The following is a 25,429-nucleotide window of genomic DNA, read 5'->3' as shown; positions in this document are numbered from 1 at the left end:
GGTGTTAAGATAAATACGAAATAGATTGAAAATTTTATTCATTCGTTACCCGTAGATTTTATTTTTCGTTTCCTTTATGAAATAAACAATTTTTCAAGGCGTATACATTGCAATAATTATATTTTACTGTATTCAAAACTAAATTAGGTTCATACAGAAAAAGCAATAGCTAACGAAAATGTCGATTCTACGCGGCAATTAACTCTCAAATCGAATTGCAATTTGCATACCCTTTTGATGCAAGCATTCTATTTTCCATCGATTAAAACAATGATCGCGAACAAACTTTGATTTATGCAAAGAATACAGAATATTTATAAAAAATTCGCTATTTATAAATAACAATTGGATTGCAAACGTTATTATATCCCGTAAAAATTACCAACTCTAAGAATGAATAATCAGTGATATAGATATCTATATAGCAATCGTAAATTCAATCTACAATCAAATTAATCATAATATAGAATTTTTAAATGCATCACAAATCTGTGATGAAAATACATTCCCATATATTACAGATTTTAACACGTTATGAAGAATAAAACAATTGGTCTATTCGCAACAGTACTTTCAAGCAGTATTTCTTTTGAGAATAAACTCATAATTGGAATAAACGTCCACTCGTCTTAAATTCAAACAACGCGTGAGTGGACCATTCTTTCTTTCGCAACGATTTTATCTAATTTATAAAATAAAAAACTATACGCGAATGGTGCTTGTTATTCGTAAAATGAACCATACAGGGTTCCTTTATTAATTAAATCGCGTGCACCTATATTCAATCATGCGCAACACTAATTTTAATAATAACGTTGAGCCATTCGAGGCTTTGTAGAATCCCAGCTTGCTTCTCGATGATCCTGGTGCAGTGAGCAGCGTTTTGACCAGCTTTTGGGCATTGGATCGCAACTCTAATTAATAAAAAACGCGAGAAGATCGCAACGCTAGTTTATAATAGAAAAATTCCAAACGCGATTTATAAGAATAAAAGCAACCGCGAATGGTGATTATTCGCAACGCTACCCTGAAAAGTAAACGCGAAAAATAGTAATTCGCAACGCTAAGAACAAACCGATCAGTACGTTCGCAACGCTATTCTTAAATAACGATAAAAGCAATCGCGTATGGAATTCGCAACGCTACCCTGAAAAAGAAACGCGAAAAATAGGAATTCGCAACTCTACAAGCAAACGCGATTATTGTATATACGCGACTCTATCTTTAATGGAAATACATGTATGTTTCGCAACGCTAATGCAAATCGCGTTGCCCAAAAACGCTGGATCAGGTGCTGGCGTCTTCGGTTGTAGCTAGAAACATACATGCACAAAATAATCTAACTACATCAAGCTACTTCAAACTACAATAGAGTGGCACATATGGGGATGAAGTTAGACGTTTTAAATATCGCAACACTACGGGGCAACAACGCGATAAATCAACAATCGCAACGCTAATTTATAATAGATAAATTCCAAACGCGATTTATAAGAATAAAAGCAACCGCGAATGGTAATTATTCGCAACACTACCCTGAAAAGCAAACGCGAAAAATAGTGATTCGCAACTCTAATAGCAATCGCGTTTACTAAAAATTCGCAACGCTATTTTTAAAGTAAACGCCCGGTTCCTAGGTTTGCATAAAGACAATCGCGAATCGTATTTATTCGCAGCACTGATATATCAACGCGATAAATATTTGTTCGCAACTCTACGAGCAAACGCGAACATTGTATATTATTCGCAACTCTAACTTTAATCAGGGGCTATTGGTACATGTGCATAGACATGTACTGGCCATAAAATAAACTGACTACTACTAGTACTACAATCGGGGTAGAATTTGGGCATTGAAAATATCGCAACGCTAAATAAAAAATCGCACGATTAATCAAGATCGCAACGCTAATTTATAACATGAAAATTACAAACGCGGTTGACATCCATTATATGTATATATAAAAGAGTAAAAAAGCAACGCGAATCGTGATTGTTCGCGACACTACCCTGAAAAGCAAACGCGAAAAATAGTATGTATTTCGCAACTCTACGAGCAATCGCGTTTATTAATAATTCGCAACGCTATTTTTAAGCAAACATTCAGTACCTAAGTTTGCAAAAAACCAATCGCGTATCGTGTCAAGGCGCAACACTACCCTGAAAAGGAAACGCGAAAAACAGTGATTCGCAACTCTACAAGCAAACGCGATTATTGCATATTCGCAACTCTATGTATATCATAACCGCGAGTTATGGGGAGGGATGGCTGGCATGTATGGTGCAATCATGTACCATCAGGTACATGCATACGTGAGCCAGTCAGAAAAATAAACAAACTACAACTACAGACGAGTTAAGTGACAAAGTAGTAACAGGAATGACTTTCCATTCTCATCCGAGGATGAAGATGAAAAGCCATTTGTTGTAGCCCACTCTTGAGACAGTTTGTCAGGGCCTCTTCGGCTCATCGAGAGCCTTTTCTTTCTTCGGCGGTCCTGCCGATGCCTGAAACTTACGAAAGACCGGGCTCGAGATTTCGTGCAATACGTAGTCTTCCAACAATATACGAATTGTTGCAAGAGCATACGTGGTCATCTCGAGGGGGACGAGCGTTTCGAAAGGGGCCTGATCACGACCGCGAGCGCGAGAGAGCGACTTTAAGAGTCGCGCGATTCGAGGAGTCGAAAATAAAGCCGAAACAAACAGCACAAGTACACCGTTTGAATCAGCAAGATTTCTACTCTCGAAATCGTAACTACAGGAACAGAACTGCCACGCGAAAACGCGCCTACCCGATGTATAACTAATGTGGACAGTCCTGCCCTGACCCTGCCTACTTAGATTAAACACACACACACCAGAGAGAAAGTTACCTACCTACCTAACCCTATATTTAAAAAATTGAAAAACTCAATCTCTCAAACAAACACTCCACGGTTCTCATTCTGAATGTCCGGGCGCGACCTAAACTAGAGAGGACTCCCCGGGGTTCCTCCGACACCCGGACACAACCTCATTCATACTCTAAATGTACGTACCATTTCTAGAATCGACTGACAAAGCTAGTGCCCATTGCGTACTTTTATTATTTATGTAAAACGTTTTAATATATCTGATATTGTCTTTATTAAAATATACTCTATAATATACTCTATATAAGATTGAAAAGCTAATTCATTATGTATTTTGCAATATTATTGACTAATATGCAATACGAACAATTGCCAAGTAAATAATAACTATAAGTTTAATATTATTATTGTGATTGTTATGAATCTAATGTCAAAAAATTCTGTATCTGAATTGTAATAAACTTTTGAAACGATGCACTTCCACAACCTAACCACAAACACACATATGTGGACAGTACATCGTGCACGAGACACTAGCATTGTCAGTCGCACGGATAAATTATTATTATAAATGTTACAAACTAAGTCATCGTGCCCCGTTGCCTTCGCTCGTGCAAATAACACTTGGGCATGTGCATGAACTTAGGCAACGAACACGGAAAAGTATCCTGAAAATCCTGACTAGAAAAACTGATTATTAGTAATTAACTAAACGGTATCTATTCTCAATTAAAATGACTCGACTTGTTATATGTAATATATCAACAACAGAGTACGTTAATATTGAAAAATATTATTATTCAAGACAAATTTGTAACTGAAATGTAATTGTTCAAAATGGAAGACTTTAATAAAGATATCATAATAAAATAATTTACTTTGCAAATTGAAATAAGTTTGTTAAATTATTATTCAAAATATTCAATTATCCCTGGTCGATTCTGTCGTCAAAGTAAATTTTTTAAAAGATGAAACTAACATGCATGTTCCTTTGAGTTGAGAAACGACCAGTCGCGAAACGCCTTCTTGCACGTGAAATACATCATATGATGTATTAATCGATAAAACGAATATTTAATAATTATGTTAATGTTGTAAGATATTCTACTGGATCATATGATCGATATAATGCTTTTGCATTATATTAATTCGTATTCTACTCAATTATATAATTCATATGAAGTTGTGTAACATTTATTGGTAACATTAAAAAACGCGAGTGCAAGAAGACCCTAGCCTGCACTAAAAAAATATAACAATTGATGTTGCTACTCACGGGTATTTCTCATACCCGCGGTCACTTAACTCGTCAAAAATACTAAGTATACAACTGGTCACCCGTGTTGATTCGGATCTTTCATCCTACAACATGGTTGGGGACCAGAGGAACACAAATAGCATGCGACTCACGAGTGATGAACTTGTGCCTCTGGGATGACTGCATAATGATGCTGCTGCTGCCCAGTGGAAGTCATCAGAGGCCCCTGCATGGTCCTGCTATAAAGAATAAGAAAGCAATTATAATCTGTTGTTAAAATTATAGAGATTTTTAATTAACAAATTTCAAAGTATAAATTTATACTTACGTTGTTCGCTCGTGGTCCACCGCCCGATACCCCCCGGGTGCTGCTGCTGGTTCCCAGGATCATGTTCAGAAACTGTAAGAAAACTGTAAGAAAACATTTAGAATCTATTGTCAAAACTGTAGAGATTTTTAATTAAAAATTTCAAAGTATAAATTTATACTTACATTGTTTGCTCGTGGAGCATCGGCAAATAGTCCTCTTCGGTGACGCACTGACTCTAATTCCGGTAACGAGGAGTTTAAATTTCAAATTGAAAAAATAATTAATTTGATCGGAAAGTATTAAATTAGATTACCGCGGCCGAAGATTGAAATCGGCGAACAAATGATTCTATTATCGCGATTCAGAAAACAGAAAGAGCCACGACGCTCTGTAAATAATTTAATACCGCGTAAGAAACACTGCTTCTATTCTCGCGTTTGCCTAACACCGTGAACGATAACGTACTCGGGGTCACATTGCCCCGAGAAACAAACTTGTTATTACGCACGATCACTGAATCTACCGGCCGCATTGCGCGCGGCCAACAAATTTCCTGGAAAGAAAAGAGCTGAAAAGAAAGGGACAGGAGACAAGAAACACAACAAGCACATCTGTGCTTAGCCTACTGGTTTTCTTTTTTCATCTTCTTATAAGAGTTCGTCAACAGAAATACTGCTTTACTTAATACTACTGCATAATACATAATTTGCCACGTAAAAATTCAATGCCACGAAGGCGAAATATTCTCGATCAATGAGAATTTCAACGATAAAATATTATCTACGAAAATAATTACGTACAAGTAATTATTCAATTTATAAATATTATATCACTAAAATTCATAGTTAGAGTTGTAAGCATGATTATGTTTACTTCATCGAATGTGAGAATATCCGATAATTTTTATAAATATTCCGAAATTTGCAAAAATTAAAGTTCGTTAATTATTTATGCTTTAATAGCATATTCCAACTACGTGGTTTCTACGTTTTCTTAAACTTGCATCGAAATATATATGCAAATTGCAATTACAACAATTCATAAAGAAATATAAACGATCAATTAAATAAATAACACTCGGATATATTCAATCGCGATCAGAATACAGTTAAATATAAACTATTTCAATTTATCGTTAGTATCTACCGACGCCATTTTGTATATACTTCGATATAATATCGAAGTGGATAAAAAGTTTGTTAACGATTTTCATATTTTATCTTAACAATGGCCGATTAGAAAATTATGATCATGCTTGCAACGAACGTAATAAAGAGATAAGAATATATAAATATTAATATGGATGTTAATTTTCGTTGTAATTGTTTAAATGTTACCAATATTCCCTCCACAATTTGTCGACTTGTCTGCCATCTGTTATGGGGTCCTTTACGCGCCAATAAAACATTCCATGGCGTCGAATTTCAATCAGAGACTGCAACAGAAATAAAATACAAATTAAATCATAATTAAACAATGATTGATTATAATGAGGAGATAGCAAAAGGTTAGAAATACGTACTTCGTTGGTCGCGAAACGCAGACACGTCTCGACAGGTTTCAACAAGTCTTATTATTCCTTGATTTCGAATTCCAATAAGAGACTGTAATAGAAACGAAATAACGATGCATTAAAGTACACAAACGATTGTTATAGTTAAGCAATGATTGAATCGAAACCGTATTGCAAGAGATAGTAATTAAAACGCGAGTAGTAAGAGTGGAAAGATCAACAGGTTAGAAATACGCACCTCGGTCGCGGAACACCGATACGTCTCGACGTCAAAGTACGAATGATGGCCGCTCGCCGTGCTCGGCAACGCTCGGGAGTTAGGCGGCGGGGTGGGGGAAGCTCCGATGTCTCACGAAGCTTGCATTACGAATCCGAGCGCTGCCACAGGTAGAAGCCGCGGATAGACTGATTTTAGCAAATTATTTACAACTTTAACTAGTCAAGGAATCGCGAATAATTCGTACTTTTCAACTCGTATGCATTTACACGCAACTAGCTGTTGCATATCGCACTAATTCAGTGAGTTTCTCAACCATGAGAAGAGGCCGCTAAAATCAGCTCCGAATTTTCAGGTCGGTATAGCAGTCAGATTCGGCCGCGAAAGTCCATAAGGTGAAAAATCTACTCGTATATCTCGTCTGTGGTTTCAACATCATCCGATACCAGCTAGGTGACAGATAGTTTTTGACCAAAGCAAAAAATATTTTTTGTATCCTTTCGGATGACTCACCCTGTGTGTTACTCTAATATGAGAACGGTCGAAAGATTTGTCGCAAAGATTTCCTTGCAGGTGGCTTATACACACTGGATCGCGTGTCTGGTATTACCATGTCTGTCTTAAGTATCTTGTGTTATGTATTACCCGACCACTACAGAGGCCAAGGTCACCGGTGATGATTTTTTACTTATCTCAAGGGATTATACAATTCTTCCTACCGATTTAATATTACAAAAATTTTGTTCTTATTCGAAGACGTTATACAATTTTCTATGTAACAATTGTTTCCACCCAAGATTCATACTCGTTTGAATTTTTTGAAATTTTTATTAGTGCACTTTGTTCTCCTCACAGTGTTCATTAACTTTTATTTTAAACATTTTTTGTGACCGCTAAGATGGACACCCTGTATTACAATAAAATATCACGATGACATTCATAAAACCAAACAAAATAACTTTGAGTTATTTGTTATTCGTATTTGTACGAGTTTCTTTCGTCCTTTTTTCGTTCTCACATTTACTGTGCAATAAATTGTTACTAGATAAAAAACTTATTAAGTTTTTGAACTTTGACGCCCATTTACAGCCAATCAAAATCACAAATTTTAATAAACATAATATATTTAGAAAAGTTTCTTTCATTTATTCAAATTAAATAAAATTTTTTAGAATTTTCAGTGCTTTAGTAAAACTTCACTTTTGCAAACAATCGTGTATTAAAAAAAAACGTTTTTCAAAGCTGAAAATGATAAGAGCGATCCTACTTCCGGATTCGTGTTTGGAACAAGACACTATAGTGACCATCCAATGGATATTGCAAATGTGAGAAAAGATTTTAATGCAGTGGATAGTGTTATTATCGTTATTAGTTATTATTAGCTAGTGATTAAACTGTTTTTTAATATTAATACGTGTATAGTTATTCACCGTATCAATAACATCGCAGCACACCAACTTCTTTGACGTAAGTCCTTCTTATATTCTATTGCGTTTGTGGCTGAATGTTATGTGTGGAAGTTTTCATATTTCGTTCGATTTAAAAATATTGCTATTAATGATTATTATTCATTGTACAGTGAAATTACCACATGGTATCATTAAATGTGCGTAAAATTGTCTTTTTGCACGATAACGTATAGTGCATGTCGATATATAATATTTGTCTAAATGTCGAGAAAAAATCGAAAATTAATAAATCGTTAACCACAATAAAAGTTTCTGTAATTAAATTGAATTGTTGTGGCAAAATTTATAAAAATATGATATATTAAATGTGTAATTATTAAAGATAACCATATTATCAGTGAACTTGTTAACTGTATTAATAATATCGATAACTGAATGAACAGCGAAAATAAATCATAAACCATAATGGATGTGTTAACAAAATTACGAAATACTGTTAGCAATACTATTTCCAACACCGTTCAAAACACTGCTTACGGTTTATCTCAATTGTCAAACGTTCTTCCGGGTAATCCAGTTACCAGAGAATTTGAAGTAACTGCACACATAGCAAGTGCAGGACCATCGTTGCTTTGGAAAATTTACAGCGGTTACAAGAAATCTACGAAACAAGAGGCAGCAATATTTGTGTTTGAGAAACGTGTCCTTGACAAATGTTCAAAGAATGAAAAAGAAGTCATTTTAGAAACTCTGAAAAGAGGTGTTGCACAATTAACCAAATTACGTCATCCGCAAATTTTAACAGTACAACATTCTTTAGAGGAATCAAGAGATAGTTTGGCATTTGCGACCGAACCTGTGTTAGCTAGTCTAGCTAATATTTTAGGAAACCATGATAATTTACCACAACCTTTGCCATCAGATTTAAAAGAATACAAACTGCACGAGGTTGAAATTAAATATGGGCTATGGCAACTTGGAGAAGGCTTTGCATTTCTGCATGGAGATGTTAAATTAATCCATAGAAATTTATGTCCGGAATCTATCGTTGTTAATAGTCACGGAGCATGGAAAATTTTTGGATTTGATTTTTGTGCTTTGAACCAAAGTATGGAAGGCAACCAACCTGTATGGTCGTACGTAGAATACGATATGTCGAATTCATCTGCTGTACATCCAAACTTGAATTACCAAGCGCCAGAATGTATTCTACAAAATAGTATTAGCACAGCCAGTGATATTTTCTCTTTTGGAATGCTGGTATATGTTTTATATTCTCCAACAAATGAACCTCTTCACGAGTCTAACAACGACTTTTGGAAATGCAAAAATTTTCTAGAGAACTTCACCGGTTCGATAGTAGTTTCTAAACTTCTTCCAATTCCAGAAACTCTTAAAAATACTGTGAAATTAATGTTGAATCATGATCCTAAATTAAGGCCGGATGCTCATCAATTTGTTAAGATCGAATATTTCACGGATATTGGAGTGAAAACTTTAAATTATTTAGATAAGATTTTTCAATGGGACAATTTACAAAAATCGCAATTTTACAAAGGGCTACCGCAGCTTTTAAAGCAACTACCACACAGAGTTACACTGCATAGGGTCCTTCCATGTTTATACAAGGAATTGATTAATCCGCCAATGATCCCTTTCATTTTACCGAGTATACTATATGCAATGGAGACCAGTTCTGTAGAAGAATTCAGACAATACATATTACCAAATATTAAAACCGTTTTGACGTTAGACGATCCACCGCAAATTAATCTCGTATTAATGCAACACGTCGATTTACTATTAAAATTATGTACCACAGAGGTAATAAAGACAGACATAGTTCCAATGTTATTACGCGCTTTAGAATCCGAATGGGAACAGTTACAAGAGTTGTGTTTGTCTGCATTGCCTAATATCATAACAATGATCGATGGGCCGGTGATTAAAAATGCAATTTTGCCTAGAATGAAAAAGATTTGTTTACATGGAAAAGGAAGTAACAGTAAAAGTCTTGGAGTCAGGGTCAATTGTTTATTGTGTCTGGCAAGATTGTTACCTAATTTTGATCGATGGTTGGTCCTTGATCAAGTATTACCTTTTCTACAAGAAATTCCGCACTCCGGTGAACCTGCAATTCTTATAGCCATTATAGGTATTATAATATAGTAAACTATTCATACAGAGTGCGGCCGAATAATATGCACAAACGGGCGGGAGATGATTCCTTATGAAAAAATAAAAAGAGAGTCTTATTTACATTTTTTGCGGAATCTAGTAATTTATAAACATTGCATAAATGTTGTTTACTTGCACGCGTTATTCGGCCGCGTCCTGTATAACATCAAAGAATTAGAAATAAAAATAATGAATTTACAGTAGCGATGTTATCTATTTTTTTCTTAGGTATTTATCGAATATTACTAAGTCACAGTAAATTAGGAGCAAGTAAAGAAATATTAGCAACAAAGATTTTACCATTTCTATTACCGTTGTGCGTCGAACAAAATTTTAGTCTATCGCAATACGAAATTCTTTCAAATCTTGTGATCGAAATGATAACTAGTGTAACAACAGAGCACAAAGAAGCTTTGAAGCAATTAGATGCAATGCGTCGTGAAACTCAACAGCTCGACGAAGAACTTTCGCAAACTTCTAATATTTATAAAAAGATGAACTTAACTACCGATAATGCCAATGTAATTCCCACAATTCCTGCGCCAAATACAAACACAAATGTAAAGCCTGTACAGATTGAAAATGGATTGACAATGGAAGATAAGTTTCGGTTAGTAAAAATTGTTGCTGTTTAATGTTTAGTGATATATTTTAAGCATTGTAAAGCAGAGTCTGAATACTTGTGTACTTAGAGGTATCGTATTATTCTTTCATTTTATGATTCGATCTTACCGCTCAATTTAACACTGAGATTCAGGTTTAAATTTAATTCATGGTTCTTTCTTCTTTCCCATAGAATATTTACCGGTATTTTATCGATACTTGTAATATCGATTCAATCTCTGCTATAAAGTACAATTTAAACATAATCTTCGAACTGAATTTGTCAAGGGTCTTTAAATTGTATAATTTACAGATTAATTCAACAACAAGAGGTATATCAAAGACTGCAAACTCAACAACCATTAATGCCAACAGCTATTCAACAACGTGCAAAACCTCAAATAAAAGATTTAACTGATACTTTATTACAATCAAATTTAGATCAATTAAATCTTTCAATATCAAGTTCGAAATCCAATCATTCCTGGATACCTTCGAATTCAAATCCTCAACAATATTGCAATCCACAAGGAATGAATGCAAATCCAACTTGGAACACTAGTACTTGGATTCCTAATCAATCAACGTTAAATACGACTATACCTCAAAATAATATCAATTATCCTATGAATCAAGGAAACTTTTCAACTAATCAATTGGAGTTTAATTCCAATTTAAATTCTAATGCGAATCAGAAGGTTGAAAACTTACCTTCACAAGATATACTCGATTTGCTTAGTTAATGATTTTAAGAGCACAAGCTCATTTGATATTCTTTATTGTGTATTAATAACTAATATTTCTTATAGTAGAATAAAATTTCTCCTTTTAGCCTTTTCTAATTACAGTAAAACCTTCATATTCGTGGTTTCCGTAACCGCAATTTGTTTAAAAAAAAAAAAAAGCAGTGTGGGTATTAAAAAAATTTTACGAAATATTCCAAATTACACAATTTTTAAAGAATAAAAGTATCGAATACGATGTTTTTATGAAACGAAGTATTAAAACTACATAAATAATTAAAGAGACCATTCTTAGAGACATTCTTCAGTCTTTGTAGACTTTTCGAAGAGATTCACATTCAAATACTATTATACATACATGAACATCACATGTATTATTCGTGTAATTGTTATATGTTATTATTGATTATTATCATTATTAGTTGTCTTATTGTATTTTATAAGTAGAACCTCATTATAGGTATATAATATACATATATGTATATACAGTTACTTCGAACCTAACACCGGCGGATACGGAAGTTTCACTGTATGTATTTGTTACATATTTAATGAAATTTGAAATACTATGGAAAATTATGAAATGTAACAACCTTAAATTATTCATGTGATTATCTTATTTCTAAAATTGTGTAAAAAAAAAATTCACAAATTGTTTATTTATCTCGATATACAGTTCAAGACCGAACTCGTGGAACATCGTTCGATGTTAGTTTAATGATATAAAATAATTAAATAGAGCACGTATTTGTATAAACATTTTTATTATTTCATTTTTATATAAAACTTGTGTATTGAAATCGATTCAATGTTTGAAGTGCAATGTTGTAAATATCTTGTAAATATATAAAAAAAAAGTATTAAAAAATATCAAATTTTGTACATTATCTTTTCTCTGTTTCATATTATGTAATAATTGTTGAAATCAGAAATGGCACATGATTTTAGAAACAAGGTAATAATATTCAATGAATGCAAAAACCTACCAATTGATGTATGCACATATCTACTAATGAATTGATCACACATGTTATTTTTAATAATATGTATATCTTCGAAAATATTTAAAATAAGAAAAATTACTGAAATTGAATACAAAATCTTGCATTTACTACAAATTCTGAAGCACAGTGTAGGGTGTGTGTGTGTGCGTGTGTGAAAGTGCGTGCATGTATGTGTGCGTTAATTGGAAAAATTGAAAAATACATTTAAACCAAGATATACATAAATAAGGGAGGTAAACATTTGTGTTTATTAGTATTGGTAATGTTTATTAGTAAATGTGTATGAAAAATCAAAAAATTATATGTGGTCATTGTTGTACTTAATTGTAATATGTACTTTGTATTCATTAAATACGTTTTATATGATGTAGCTAGATAGTTGCAAAACATGAATTCACAATTATACTATTCAAAATAATTTCCAAAAATAATTTATGTTAAAAACTTAAATAATTATTTAATACCTTCGATATATTATTGATCAAATTATAATGTATAATATATCAACATTATAGAATGTAAATCTAAAAAAGTAGTAGTGTAAAATTATGTAATTATACAGGGTATTACCGAAAATATGAGACCTTTTTTTCAGGATCACTACCTAATGTTAATATAAATCAACGAGTCCTTTGCTATTTTGCAATCTGCTAACGGAAATCGTAGTATTGTCTCCCTAATTTTTTGAGATGTTTGGGAGATAATATTTAATAAAATTACTAAGATGTTTAGTGCACCTCCTTACGACGACGAATGTAAAAGAAATATGGTTCATTCTAAACTATTTAAATTTGCCCTACGACATTTTTCTTTATTACGAGCGTTTCAAAGATATACAGTGAGCCATTTTTAAGAAAATGAATTTTGTTTGTACTAGAATATGTAAATTCCGAACCTATATAAGAGCTGATGCAAAAACTTTAATTCAAATCGATATTGATCAAAATTTAAGTTCTTTATAACAGTTGTTCGGAATAAAAATTCTTCATAAGTGTTTGAAAAACCTAAACCTATATTATAACAGTTCTCAAGCTTTACTTCTACGGCAGTAAATTTCTTTTGCATTGAGCGCATAATTACATGGGTTTGAATATTATTGATTTTGTAATAAAACAATATTGCAACTACGTGAAATGTTCTCCGATTTCGTTTTTCCTCTAGAATCAAGTATGAATCTGGTTGCGCCTTTTAATCTGGCTATGTTTATACAGAGTCAAGGTCGGGGATATGTAGATACCTAGTCGTAATATTTACTATAATAAAGACGAGAATCATAACAAGAGATTAGTGGGATAAAGGCGTTATAATTTCCCCAGTTTCGTTATTTTCACAAATTCTAGTGCTACGTGAAAACAAGTCTTTAATGAAATGTACGGACTATAATCGAAAAATTTGTTGCGTCGATACGCACGCGCTATTATTTGTCATCGTTTTATCGCGAACTATCAAAAAATTTGTTCTTAATGTTTTCGTGTTTTTGTAGGTAAACTTAGTTACTTATAAATGTATTTTAATTAAAGACATCAGTTTTTGTGAATAACGGTGAAAGGTTAAGAGGAAGAAAATGGTGTTGAATGATTGTCCGGATCCAGAAGTAATTGGTTGTGGATTCAGTGCTTTTAAGGAAATTGATGAAGTGACTTCTCTGATTGCGGAACTGAAAAAAGTTGATCTTTCGTCGAGCCTTATTGAAAAAAATCGGGATCGATTTAATTTCATTCTGTCACAATATCAAGATCAAAGACAATTGTTGGATCCTTATTTGGATGATATTCTGCAGCCATTGATTTGTATCATTAAAGATGAAAATTCTACAGAAAGTATGCAACATAATGCTTTCAAATACATTTTCATCGTTATGTCTGTCAAAACGTACAAGAACATCGTTACGTATTTACCACACGAGGTATATGAGTGCATTAAATATTTTCATACTCTATCGAACGTTTCAATTTTCAAGTACATATTTATAATTTGATGTAGGTAGCAGATCTCCTTCCTGTTTTGCGAATGTTGGAAAAACAAGATCCGAATGACGTGGAGACATGGGAGACTAGATACGTACTTTTAATTTGGCTTTCTATAATATCGAAAATACCATTTCCACTGTCGCGTTTAGAAATTACAGATGTTAATTCAGAACAGTCAATAGTAGTCAGAATTTTAAAAATATGCAAATTATTTTGTTTATCAAAAGATGCTTGCGCTGTAGCTGCGGTATTTTTAATTGCCAATTTCTTAACAAGATCGGATGTTAAAAAATTATATTTGAAAGAAATGATAATGTGGTGTTTGCAATGTGTGGAGAACGATCCTTTGAGGCACGGTCCTCTAGCGGTTATAGCTGCAATATTAAAACATACTGCGAGGGAAGATGTTAAACCACACACTCAAGTGATTTTGGATAAAGTTTTACAGTTCCATTTAAATAATAATCCTGCTGATCTTATCAGGAAATTTGGGATAAAAATTGTACAAAGAATCGGATTAGTGTTATTAGGAACGAAACTGGCATCGTGGAGATATCAAAGAATGAATAGATCTATATGTTTATTGCTTAACGATAAGCAGATTAATGCTGTAAAAAATTTGGAAAAGTCTAAAGAGGTTTCGACTAATAACGATGATCAGGATATTCCATTAGCGATAGAGGATATTATCGAGCAACTTATACAAGGTCTTAGGGATAAAGCAATTACGATACGGTGGTCTGCCGCGAAAGGGTTGGGAAGAATAACAGCAAGGCTACCAATGGAACTAGCAGATGATGTAGTAGGATTTGTGCTGAATCTTTTTTCTGGTCGGGAATCAGATTCTGCTTGGCACGGTGGTTGTTTGGCGTTAGCAGAATTAGGTAGACGCGGGCTCTTGTTGCCTCATCGTTTACCCGACGTAATACCAGTAGTTCTTCAGGCTTTAGTATTCGATGAACCAAGAGCGTACGGGTCGATTGGTTATTTAATCAGAGATGCTGCGTGTTATATTTGTTGGTCATTTCCAAGAGCGTACGATCCCGATATCTTTCAACCGTATGTAAAAGAAATTGCAGCTATGTTGTTGGTTGTTGCTTGCTTCGATAGAGAGATTAATTGTAGAAGAGCTGCTTCGGCGGCGTTCCAAGAGAACGTCGGTAGGCAAGGAAACTTTCCACACGGAATAGAGATATTAACTATTGCCGATTATTTTGAAGTTGGCGTTAGAAATCATTCGTACTTAAAAATCAGCGCACAAATTGCTCAGTATGACGAGTACAGGAAACCTCTTATCGACCATGTGGTTGCACGAAAAGTTACGCATTGGGATACAGCGATCAGAGAACTATCGGCCAAAACGCTCTTTAATCTAACATCGGCTGCTCCAAATTATATTAAGGATACAGTTTTACCACAGTTATTAGATATGTTGAATTCTATGGATTTGAACATTAGACACGGCGCGGTAGTAGCAATCGCAGAAATTCTAGAAGCATTACACAACAGTTATAACGAAAAAATTGAAAATATACTCCAACCAACAGCCATGGAAAGTATAAGAAATATAGTGAATACTTTTCGGAAAAGGGGGCAGTTCAAAGGTCTAGGAGGAGAATTAATGAAGCAAGCTTGCGCAGTATTAATAAAAAAATGCTCCATTGTTCATTTTCCAGTCTCCATAGAAATTATATGTAAGTTAATATTCGTTAGTTTGTGGTATGACCTTTAACCATTTTACTTATTTTTCTTGGAAAGAATTTTGTAACGAATGAGATACATAAAAATCAGAGGGAAGTATGCTGGATAGAGCAAAACGTCCCTGTAAAATTACAATAATTTTCGCCGTGTAAGTAAAGTTAAAACAAAAGCAAGTAAATGTAACTTTTCCAGATGACTGGCAAAATCTCTTAGAAGAATGTTTGGCACACGAAGTGTCTGTAGTAAGAACAAAAGCAGCAGAGGCACACACAGAATTTTTTTTAAAATACTATGCCAACATAGATAGCGATTATCATAGGATTGTTATTAATCGTTATCTCGATAATTTGCAATCGAGTAATCAACTCGTTCGAATAGGTTTTGCACAAGCCATAGGTAAAATAAAAATGTTTTTATGTGTTGTAAACCCCCCTATTTTAGCTTTTGAAAGTTACATAGCATTTTGTTGCATTAATTGCATTGGGTCGTTTGTTAACTTCTGCAGATATTTTTATTTTGTTAGATCACATTTACAAATATTAATATAATTTTTTCGGTGCTTTAAAATGACGATAGTTATTCAATAAAAAATATTTTAAATTTCCAAGTTGTGGATCATTCCTTGCTGCTGCTTCGAGCCGCGAAACTTTTAGAATATTAGATTCTTGTTCAAATTTAATAATTGTAATTATATACTAATTATCAATTATTTCTGTAGGATACTTTCCTTTATTTATAATTTGTGAAAGAGAAACAGATGTGATAAAGGCTCTCATTAAATGTACTGAAATATCAGAAAATACTCTGAAATGGGCAGAGAGTAGGAAAGAAGCTATCCATGCATTAATAATGGTATGTGAAACTTTGGGAGTGAAAGAAGCAGGTGTGTTTTTATTTAAAACATTCAAACTTATATTCTAACACAACATTGTAATCCTTCTAACTTGACAGTAATATTTATACATAATCGTTTAAAGTTAGTAATTATGTGGAGTACAATACGCTTTAATAGTGGATATATGGCATAAAAGTAATGAAAAAAAAACTTTCTTTTTAATTTTTAGATAAATGGCAAGTATTTGTGCACGATTTGTATAATTGTTATTTACTGTCGTTGAAAGAATATACAGTAGATAGTCGTGGAGATATAGGAGCATGGGTGCGAGAAGCAGCAATGACTGGTTTACATGTAAACATGATTTCTTTATGATACAATCGTGTTCAGTAGTACACCATTTAAACGTGATCCTTAAAATAATTTTAGATGTTAACAAATTTAGTGTTTCAAGCGAAATTGACGTCCGTATTGAACGAAGAGTTAATGACAAATATAATAGGAGGAATTGCACAACAAGCTGTAGAAAGAATCGACGGGATCCGAGCGCAAGCAGGAACCGTCTTCAGCACTCTCATTCACAATGATCCCCCGCTACCAAACATTCCATATCTTGCTGAATTAAAAAGTATCTTCCCTTATGACGAGTGTAAAGAAAACATAGAATGGCGAATGGAATCCATTACTTTCCCACGGTTTATTAAAATGTTATCTTATCCTCCTTATACAATGAACCTTCTGCGGGGAATTGTATTCAGCGTCGGTGGTTTAAGCGAATCTCTGGTAAATATTACTAACAGGTGTAAGGATAATTAAATTTCTCGTTTGAATTTTTCGTTCGATCTTTGTTGTAGGTTAAACACTCTAGCGTCTCTTTATTTTCTTATTTACAAGAAATAGACGAACAAGGTCTTACAAATTTGTGTTACAAAATTTTGAATATTTTCGAGGAAAGTCACAAAAACGAAAGAATGATTACATCGATGTTAGCATTTTTGGATCGCTTGCTTAGCTCCGGATGTATTCAAATTGTTCTCGATGATTCGAAGAACGGGGTTTCGGAAAAAATTTTAATGTTACTTAAACACGAAATAAAAAATACAAGTAACACGAAGTTGTTAATCATCAGTATAAACGTCTTCTGTCAGCTCTTGCAGGTATTTTTATATTGTTACGTTTAGGATAAAATGGTGATAACGATTTTACGATAACGATTATTTTTAGGTACGGGGTCCAGTCGCAAAGCGAGCGTTTTGTCAATTGAGTATTTTTCTTTGCCATAAGTATAAGTGTATACGTAAAGTAGCAGCAACGAAAACGTACGAAGCTTTAACTCTTTACGGGGAAGAGATCGATCTTCCCGAACAAGACTTAGTTAAAATTTTAACGGAATTAAATGTCACTGATTGGGAACGATCGGTATCTGAACTTCGACCAATAAGAAATCGCCTTTGTGACTTGATGGGGGTATCTACTCCGATTTTACAAAACACGACCGTGAACTGAATTTCATCTTCTTTTCTGATAAATTGAGTAAGTGAAATTCTAAAATAAGACGCTTACATGGCTATAACTATTATTCCAATTTTATTAAGTAATTATATACAACACTTTTGTCCTATAACGTATAAAAATAAAGCGGTAAAACTGTCGAAGTAAAATATACAATTTTGTACAAATGCAGTAGAAGGTATATAATACGTATAAAATAAATTATTTTGTTGTACTCGTTTTTTTGTATAGTTTTTTTTTTATAACACAATAAATGTTTAATGAACGTTTAATTACGAAATATAAATTTAAGTAAAACTAAAAGTTTTAGAACCTTTCGAATGCTATCCAAAAGACTGATTAATATTATAAAAATATGTAATATATTAAGAAATTTGCTATCCTTTAATTCACACGTGGGACCAGAATAGTTTTATTTTTTACTAATTGCTTGAAAACGTTTTAGCAGTTTAATCCAAGTTTTGATTGTATAGTTTCGTTTTATCTATATCAACATTTTTTACATTCATTGTAAGATTATTTTTCGAGTAATAACTCAATATATTTGCATCAGATTTGTGTAGAGTCCATTGTTTTGTCCACCAATTATGATAATCGATCTTGGTTGTTATAGGGTTTCTGGGTAGTGGACAGTCGTAATGTGACGTATCGATTGTTTTTTTTCGGCTGTTAGCTTTCTGTATATCTTTACAAACGAAACATTCAAATTCCTCTAGATAGTTTCCAAATTCATTTTGAAACCATTTTCGATTTTCTAATGCTTTCCTTAATCTTTGGTTTTCTATTTCGTAATTGTCAAACAACTTGTGTGATAAATATTTATCATACTCAGTATCGTTTTTCGAAAGATCGTGTAAAAAAGTAGCTAGATTTTGCGGGTCTTTAAAATCAAGTACTGAAATGGCAGAAATATTATTTGGTAGCCAATCCTGAAAAAAATTCAAATTACTTAAATTCTACTAAAACGTATTTTATAAATACAAAAAAATGTAGAAATATATTTTGATTTAGAAGTCGGAAATTACTTATGATCGAATTTATTATAAACAGAACCGAGGCTATGAAAATATAATAATAAATTAGGTATTTATTAAAATAATATTTGTGATTAAATTTGTAATACTTTGAACGATGGTGATCCATAATACACAGGTACAGATCCAACAATAAGGGGTCTCCATAATTTTTCTGTAATATAATCCTGACAGACTGCGTTCTCAAACGCGATAGTAAACTTATAATTGGCAATGAAAGAGAGAAAATCGTCGCTGTTTAATATTTCGAGATAATTTTCCTTTAGTCTACATCATAATTATATTATTTACAAAGTTAATATATTGAATGCAATTGGACTGTTTTTCTTTTTAAATCTGTACAGTTTACCTTTTGTCAAACTGAGCATTATTTAAACATGTACCATATGAATCTACTCTTATGTACTTCATTAATTCTGCTACATAGATATCTCTGTTACTTGCAGTATCACAGTCAGATTGTATATAAAGCAGAGGTGCAAGATTTCGTGTATGCATTAGTTTAGTTTTTTCACTAGTTGGTACAAAATACTTTCTGCCTGAAAGATTGATAGAAAATATCAGTTTCCAAGCAATGAAATTATGATTTGAAAGAAAATGAAACATTGCAGAAGCATTATTGTTTTCGTAGGTAGTTAATTGTACTACCTAATAACTCTGTAACTCCAGGTAAATCGATCAAAGTAAGAGGTACATCACTAAATCTGCTAAATGTTGAGGAGTATGAAAAAAGATTGAGAGTTTCTTGTTGAACAAGAATAGGATTATTTCTAGGTGATTCTTCATGAATCAAGCCCCATGGAACTCTGTCCAATTTCCACTTTGGTAAATCATTAATTTGAAAATTAGTACCATAGAAAAGAAAACTCTAAAAAAAAGGAAAAAAAATACAATTATATTTTTCGTAATAATTCAACTGTTTTATTTCAGAAAGACACATAAACAATTTCTGGATAATAAAATTTACTAAAATAATTTACTTATTTAATGTTTTTCGCGAGTTTTTAAATTTAAATAATATGAAGAGATTTATAATATTACGCTTATCTTATGATGATATTGGAAAGTTCGATTGCTTGTAAAATAACATGAATAATTTTCACAATTTCTATGTAATCCATCACTTCCAAATGGCGTCCACCATAAAATTATAGGTATTTCACCTAAAAAGAATATCAACAAACAATTGTTAGTATTCTTTTTAGTTTTATGCATTTACATGATACAAACATTTACAAATTTGAAAGTTCAATATATATTACATACCCGAATAATGTTGTCCATTATTGAATTCAATTAAACTTATCTGTAAATTACTTTAGTCTTAAAAACTATCAGTAATAGTTCAAGTTTTTTAAATTTAATTTTGAGTATTGTAATCATATGAACAATATTTATATATTAAATGTTCATTATAATAGATATTTTTACAAAATTTAAAGATTATTCAGTAATAATTTCATTTTTTAAACAAAATAAAATTACCCAGACTAATGGTAATAATAATACTTGTTTAGTAATTTCTATATGTTTTAGCAGAATGAAATTAAATATTCCATTTTATATTCTACATTTAATCCATTCAATTAGCTAATTTATTAGCCATTATTTACAAATTATTCTTAAGTAATATTTTTTACTACAGTACAACTATTTATGTATATTATTATACAACTGTGATATATTTTATGTTATAACATATACCTGGTAAATTATTACACTTGCTGTGAAAACAATAATTGTCACAAATGCAAGATACACTTTCTGATGGAAGTATAACATTCTATAGCTTTTAATTATCATTTAATAAATTATTATACGAAAAAGCAATAAAAGTTTGTCTTTATGGTGGAAAATTCTTATTAAGCAAATTTCTTGATTAGTTTTTTATGAGTTTTATATAAAAATTATTGATAATAATGTAGAACCTCATCCTAAGTACTTCACTGAAGCAATAATAAAAAAATTCTTCGATGTTAACTACCTACATTATAGTCAGATTAAAGTTACCGACAAAACAGTTGCAAACAACGGTTTAAGAAACGAATTCACCGTAAATATCAATGATTATGATGACTAAGTAAGTGCCGTGTATAAAAAAAGTTATAATAATTCCTCAAAATAGAACTTTGTTCCATCATTTTAATGGTTAACGTTTTCACAAATTTAAAGCAAAGAAATAATGGAATGATCCATCAATGAAATTACCAATCCGAAATAAATTATTTCGATTAATTATTTATGATATGGTATATATCTACACACGTACAAACTATACTACATAGTGGAACCGGAAATTTATGTACTGCGTAAAGCAACGTGCAGTTACACTAGTTACCTCAAGTTTAGTAGGTAGCGCTAGTAGACATTGTATTTCTAGGGATTTGTTGAGCGTTGCGTGAATGCGCATGCATGAATATGTTCGCGCGAGAATTTGGTTAGAAGAATAAATGGAATTAAGTTTATACGAATCGTTGCATTTTATAACATTTTTTGTGAATGGTAGAATTGCAAATATTTATTAATTGTTATGGTTTTATTGGATTTTTATAATACACAATTTTATGTTTAACGTATCAGTGAACATCGATGGACTTTTGAAAGCTTATAATAACAGACTAATTAACAGAACACAAAGAGCAATGATATCTTGAATGTCTTCAACGATAAGTGAATGACCCGACAATAGGACATATAAAACTTTATGTTATTAATTACAATACAATGACTACAATGGAGATCCTCTTATGACGTACTAGCCTTTATTGTTTATAGATTTTGCAATCTGGATGAAATTTGAATCTCCTTTATATTATTTGCGGCCTTTGCACAAGCTGCTTGAAATCCTTTCGCGTTCCATTCTCGGCATATACAGGGTGTTCCCTGTAACGTGAACATTCAGAACATCTCCATTTTTTTTTTTGAAGATACGAAAATAAGTCAAAGAAAAAGATTGTTTCGAAGAGGGAAATAACTGTTAATAATGTCTCTATACGCAGCATTTAAGATAATTAGCAAATTTATTGCAAAATTATACTCGTAACTACTGTTATCTTAACTAAAAAACACCTTTCGTTTATAATAATAATAATAAAATATCTTTCAATTATATTATCGAGTAAAGCATTAGTTAAACGGTACTAAATGCCCAGATTGCTGAACGTAGGTACCTTCCTGCTCAATTACCGTTCAACTCGCAGTGTACCCATCCACAATAGTGGCTACATCTTATTTACTTCAATCTATGAATAAACTTTTCTGACCAATATTATTAAGACTACATAGTTAAAAAATTAGCAAACAATATAATTCTTTTTAATTTAACTATGTTTATATTTTATTTAAAGAATATCATAGAACGAATGTTAAATTATAGATCTACGACTATATTATTTTGCATTATTCTACATTTATAACTATTGCAGTTAGTGTTCACTATTTTTTTGCTATGTGTCTACAATTTTTCCTAAAAATCAGATTTAACGTAACAAGGATAGATATTATTTTGAAATAGATTAATTTAACTTTTTGCTGAAATAATATGTAGATTTTACGCTTTACACATACTATATAGCGGAATATATATTAATTACATATAATCCCAATATTATACGTGCGTAACACAATTTTCTAGGATGTTATGTAAACGCAAGTTAGTCATGGTTATGAGTTACGATCACGGTTACGATCCAGATCACGATCACAGGCACGGTACAGTCATGCTTCTGACTTTCCTTTGACGGCCAACGAACTCTCTCATTCCTTCTCTTTTTCTCGGGTTCGTTCTTCTTTACTCTCTATCAGTTACAATTTGCCTAACGACGGTGCTAAATGCATTTAGGTTACGGTGAAATAATTTTTTGTTCCCGATAAAGTCAAATAAATACATATAATATAGCGGTCGTTCCAAAATAATTGTTACCAATGTAGTAAATTATACATATTGCACATTGTTTATTAAACATTTGAAGTCATTTTGGTAACATGCTTGCAGTACTATTTTATAAATAACAGTAAATTTGTGTATTACATAAAATTTACATAGTGCATAGACATATTGTTGTAACTTTCGTTTGGAAGTATCAGCTAACATAAATCATTTTTTTTTCTACAGTCGACAGAAATGCCTATTATTTGTATAATCATAAAAATAAAATTATTAATAACATAAATATAGCATCTAATATTGTAGAATGATGCTTCCGCATGAATTAAATTACGTGACGAAATGTAAGTTTGAAATCATAATTGTGAGCGCAAAGAAACGAAAACGTTTCGTTACCATTGTAATTAGCTTTATTAGGGGGTCAGATGACACAGTGATACAGTATCATCAGCAAGAATCCGGGCCGCGAAGGCTTAAATAATTTCACAAAGATAGAAATTTGTAATTAAATGTTCTGCGTCCGCGATTTGCGAGAAAAAAGACAAATCAGTGCAAGCCTCTCGTTAGACACGCTCGGAAGTTCCAGACTTCCTGAATGAAATTGGATAAAATTCTGACCATCCCATTAAAACGAATAAATTTTTAATAGTTACGCGTCCTTGATTTGTTATTGTACATGTTACATCTTTTTTTCAATATGTTTTAATTAGATTGTGATATCAATATCGCGTACCAATCAAAGCTGTGTAATTAATTTTTCAATACAAATATACTGATCATCGACTGGTCAACGTTTGTTCTTTCAGAAATATAGAAATAAAGAAATAACGTATAACAATTTGTAAAGCTTGGACAAATTCTTATTACAAAATAAGATTTATTAAAATTTAGTTAAGAACTGAAATCTTTTTTTAAATCTTTCGTTTAAAAGCCAGTTTTTTTTTGGAAAATTGCGTTTTCTAGATATTTTTCATATTTGAAAAATATCAACGTTAAATAGGGGGTACGATATTATACAGAAAGTATCGAACAGAAATGTATCTTGTTCCGTAATGTAATATTTAACGATTAAAATATACTGAAATGACAATTCGATTCGGGTTAGAGGATGTACCGTTTACTATTTGAAATTAGAAAATTTTCCTATTTCCTCTGAAAAAAAAGTTAATTATCATCCCAGAAACTCTATTGTAACATAAGTAGGACAAAATAACTGTACACCGTTTAACTGTAAACTGTGTCTATGACAACAAGATTAAATTGCTAACTATGTAGATATACACGAGTTTTATTAAAGAATATAATAAAACTTTTTGTTTTACAGTTAACTGACCGATAAAAATTTCATAAAAGAAAATAGACAATTATTCATAAGTTTATTTAAGAAGTATTCTCAGTTACGGACTTAAATTTTCAAAGAAATACATAACAGTATTATTAATAAATGTATAACAGGAAACAATAAATATAAACGGTAAATATTTTTATTTTTTCGCTGGTAAAACATAAAGGAAATGTGGAATTTGTAACACTTATAAAAATAGCAACTTCCGTCTTTCTTTCTTGAAATTCGGTATAAAAACTATTATTAATTCATAAATCTTATCCATATTTATTTTTTCTGACATCTTACATTAAAAATTAATTTTTTAGCTTCTTAGTGGACAGTTCTGTCCCCCATATGTAGATGATGTGGCAATCGTATTAATAAACTTAGGTACTGCATACCTGTGCTTAAACCTTAGATAATGATTTATAGTATTATACATTTATTTAAAGCAATGCTTACAAATTTATACGAAAATATCACAATATTGATTTTATCGAATAATTACTATTTATTAGGAGTTCTGTTGCATTCAGTATTTTACATTTAACGGATATCTAAATATGCATATCACGCGTGTAATAAATATGCCAGTGATTATGAAAGTGGCTCGAGTTAATTATTTTTAATATGTTTCTTATTTTACATTAGTACAATGTAAATCGGTGTGGAACAAAATAACTAACAAATACAATTTTATTTGGCTCAGACTACTTTCAGAATTGTCAGCACAAATATGCCAGACATTTAAAAATCCCCACGAAATGTGTATAGTGAATATTTAAAAACAAAAAGCAAATAAGAGCAAAAATGACGAGAATTGAAAAAGATGCAACACAGTGCTATTGGGAAAACAGCAATTACAAAGTGGGGTCGTCGATCCACAGTTCACGGCCCTCCAGAAAGTCGACAGTTCGATGTATGCTTGTTCCCCACCGTTCTCTTTTTCTGTTTCCCCTATCTTTCACGTTTCCCTTATTACAACGGCGCACGCGCGATATCCTGATAGAATTGCACAGGGCCGTACACCTTCAAGGAATAGTGCTAGATTTGTTTCGTTCGTAGCAGTAAATA

At 32.0% G+C, this 25,429-nt stretch overlaps 3 protein-coding genes across 3 annotated transcripts; 2 read left to right on the top strand and 1 right to left on the bottom strand.

Annotated features, from left to right (window-relative positions):
- The first annotated feature begins 7,602 nt into the window (after nucleotides 1–7,602).
- LOC122401954 (SCY1-like protein 2) lies at nucleotides 7,603–12,392 on the top strand. Its single transcript, XM_043404423.1, has 4 exons — nucleotides 7,603–7,620; nucleotides 7,733–9,717; nucleotides 9,969–10,350; nucleotides 10,657–12,392. Exons 2-4 carry the CDS (start codon nucleotides 8,028–8,030, stop codon nucleotides 11,084–11,086), a joined length of 2,502 nt encoding a protein of 833 aa, XP_043260358.1. The 5' UTR covers nucleotides 7,603–7,620; nucleotides 7,733–8,027; the 3' UTR covers nucleotides 11,087–12,392.
- A 942-nt stretch (nucleotides 12,393–13,334) lies between these two features.
- LOC122401932 (tubulin-specific chaperone D) lies at nucleotides 13,335–25,188 on the top strand. Its single transcript, XM_043404375.1, has 9 exons — nucleotides 13,335–13,996; nucleotides 14,074–15,754; nucleotides 15,954–16,157; nucleotides 16,480–16,644; nucleotides 16,826–16,950; nucleotides 17,026–17,379; nucleotides 17,451–17,753; nucleotides 17,821–18,129; nucleotides 25,065–25,188. The coding sequence occupies exons 1-8, from the start codon at nucleotides 13,655–13,657 to the stop codon at nucleotides 18,100–18,102; spliced, it is 3,456 nt and encodes a 1,151-aa protein (XP_043260310.1). The 5' UTR covers nucleotides 13,335–13,654; the 3' UTR covers nucleotides 18,103–18,129; nucleotides 25,065–25,188.
- On the bottom strand, nucleotides 18,436–21,563 carry LOC122402024 (alpha-(1,3)-fucosyltransferase 10). Its single transcript, XM_043404528.1, has 7 exons — nucleotides 20,847–21,563; nucleotides 20,409–20,448; nucleotides 20,184–20,305; nucleotides 19,791–20,010; nucleotides 19,492–19,681; nucleotides 19,232–19,409; nucleotides 18,436–19,037 (listed from the first exon to the last, which is right to left on the bottom strand). The coding sequence occupies exons 1-7, from the start codon at nucleotides 20,943–20,945 to the stop codon at nucleotides 18,558–18,560; spliced, it is 1,329 nt and encodes a 442-aa protein (XP_043260463.1). The 5' UTR covers nucleotides 20,946–21,563; the 3' UTR covers nucleotides 18,436–18,557.
- Nucleotides 25,189–25,429: the final 241 nt, after the last annotated feature.

Source organism: Colletes gigas, unplaced genomic scaffold (genome assembly GCF_013123115.1).
Source record: "Colletes gigas isolate AHSC1104 unplaced genomic scaffold, ASM1312311v1 Colletes_gigas_Sc00002, whole genome shotgun sequence".
NCBI lineage: Eukaryota > Metazoa > Arthropoda > Insecta > Hymenoptera > Colletidae > Colletes > Colletes gigas.
The sequence above is the reverse complement of the archived record's forward strand: the minus strand, read 5'-3'. Positions and strand labels throughout refer to the sequence as shown.

Bases quoted from the DNA above. Each gene is read 5' to 3' on its own strand.
- LOC122401954 (XM_043404423.1), top strand. From the start codon at position 8,028: ATGGATGTGTTAACAAAATTACGAAATACTGTTAGCAATACTATTTCC. The intron at 9,718-9,968 runs GTATTATAATAT...TTTTTTTCTTAG, and splicing joins AATTCTTATAGCCATTATAG to GTATTTATCGAATATTACTA. The intron at 10,351-10,656 runs GTTAGTAAAAAT...TATAATTTACAG, and splicing joins ACAATGGAAGATAAGTTTCG to ATTAATTCAACAACAAGAGG.
- LOC122401932 (XM_043404375.1), top strand. From the start codon at position 13,655: ATGGTGTTGAATGATTGTCCGGATCCAGAAGTAATTGGTTGTGGATTC. The intron at 15,755-15,953 runs GTAAGTTAATAT...TAACTTTTCCAG, and splicing joins AGTCTCCATAGAAATTATAT to ATGACTGGCAAAATCTCTTA. The intron at 17,380-17,450 runs GTAAATATTACT...TCTTTGTTGTAG, and splicing joins GTGGTTTAAGCGAATCTCTG to GTTAAACACTCTAGCGTCTC.
- LOC122402024 (XM_043404528.1), bottom strand. From the start codon at position 20,945: ATGATAATTAAAAGCTATAGAATGTTATACTTCCATCAGAAAGTGTAT. The intron at 20,011-20,183 runs GTAATATTATAA...CCTTTTTTTTAG, and splicing joins AATATCATCATAAGATAAGC to AGTTTTCTTTTCTATGGTAC. The intron at 19,410-19,491 runs GTAAACTGTACA...ATTATGATGTAG, and splicing joins AATGCTCAGTTTGACAAAAG to ACTAAAGGAAAATTATCTCG.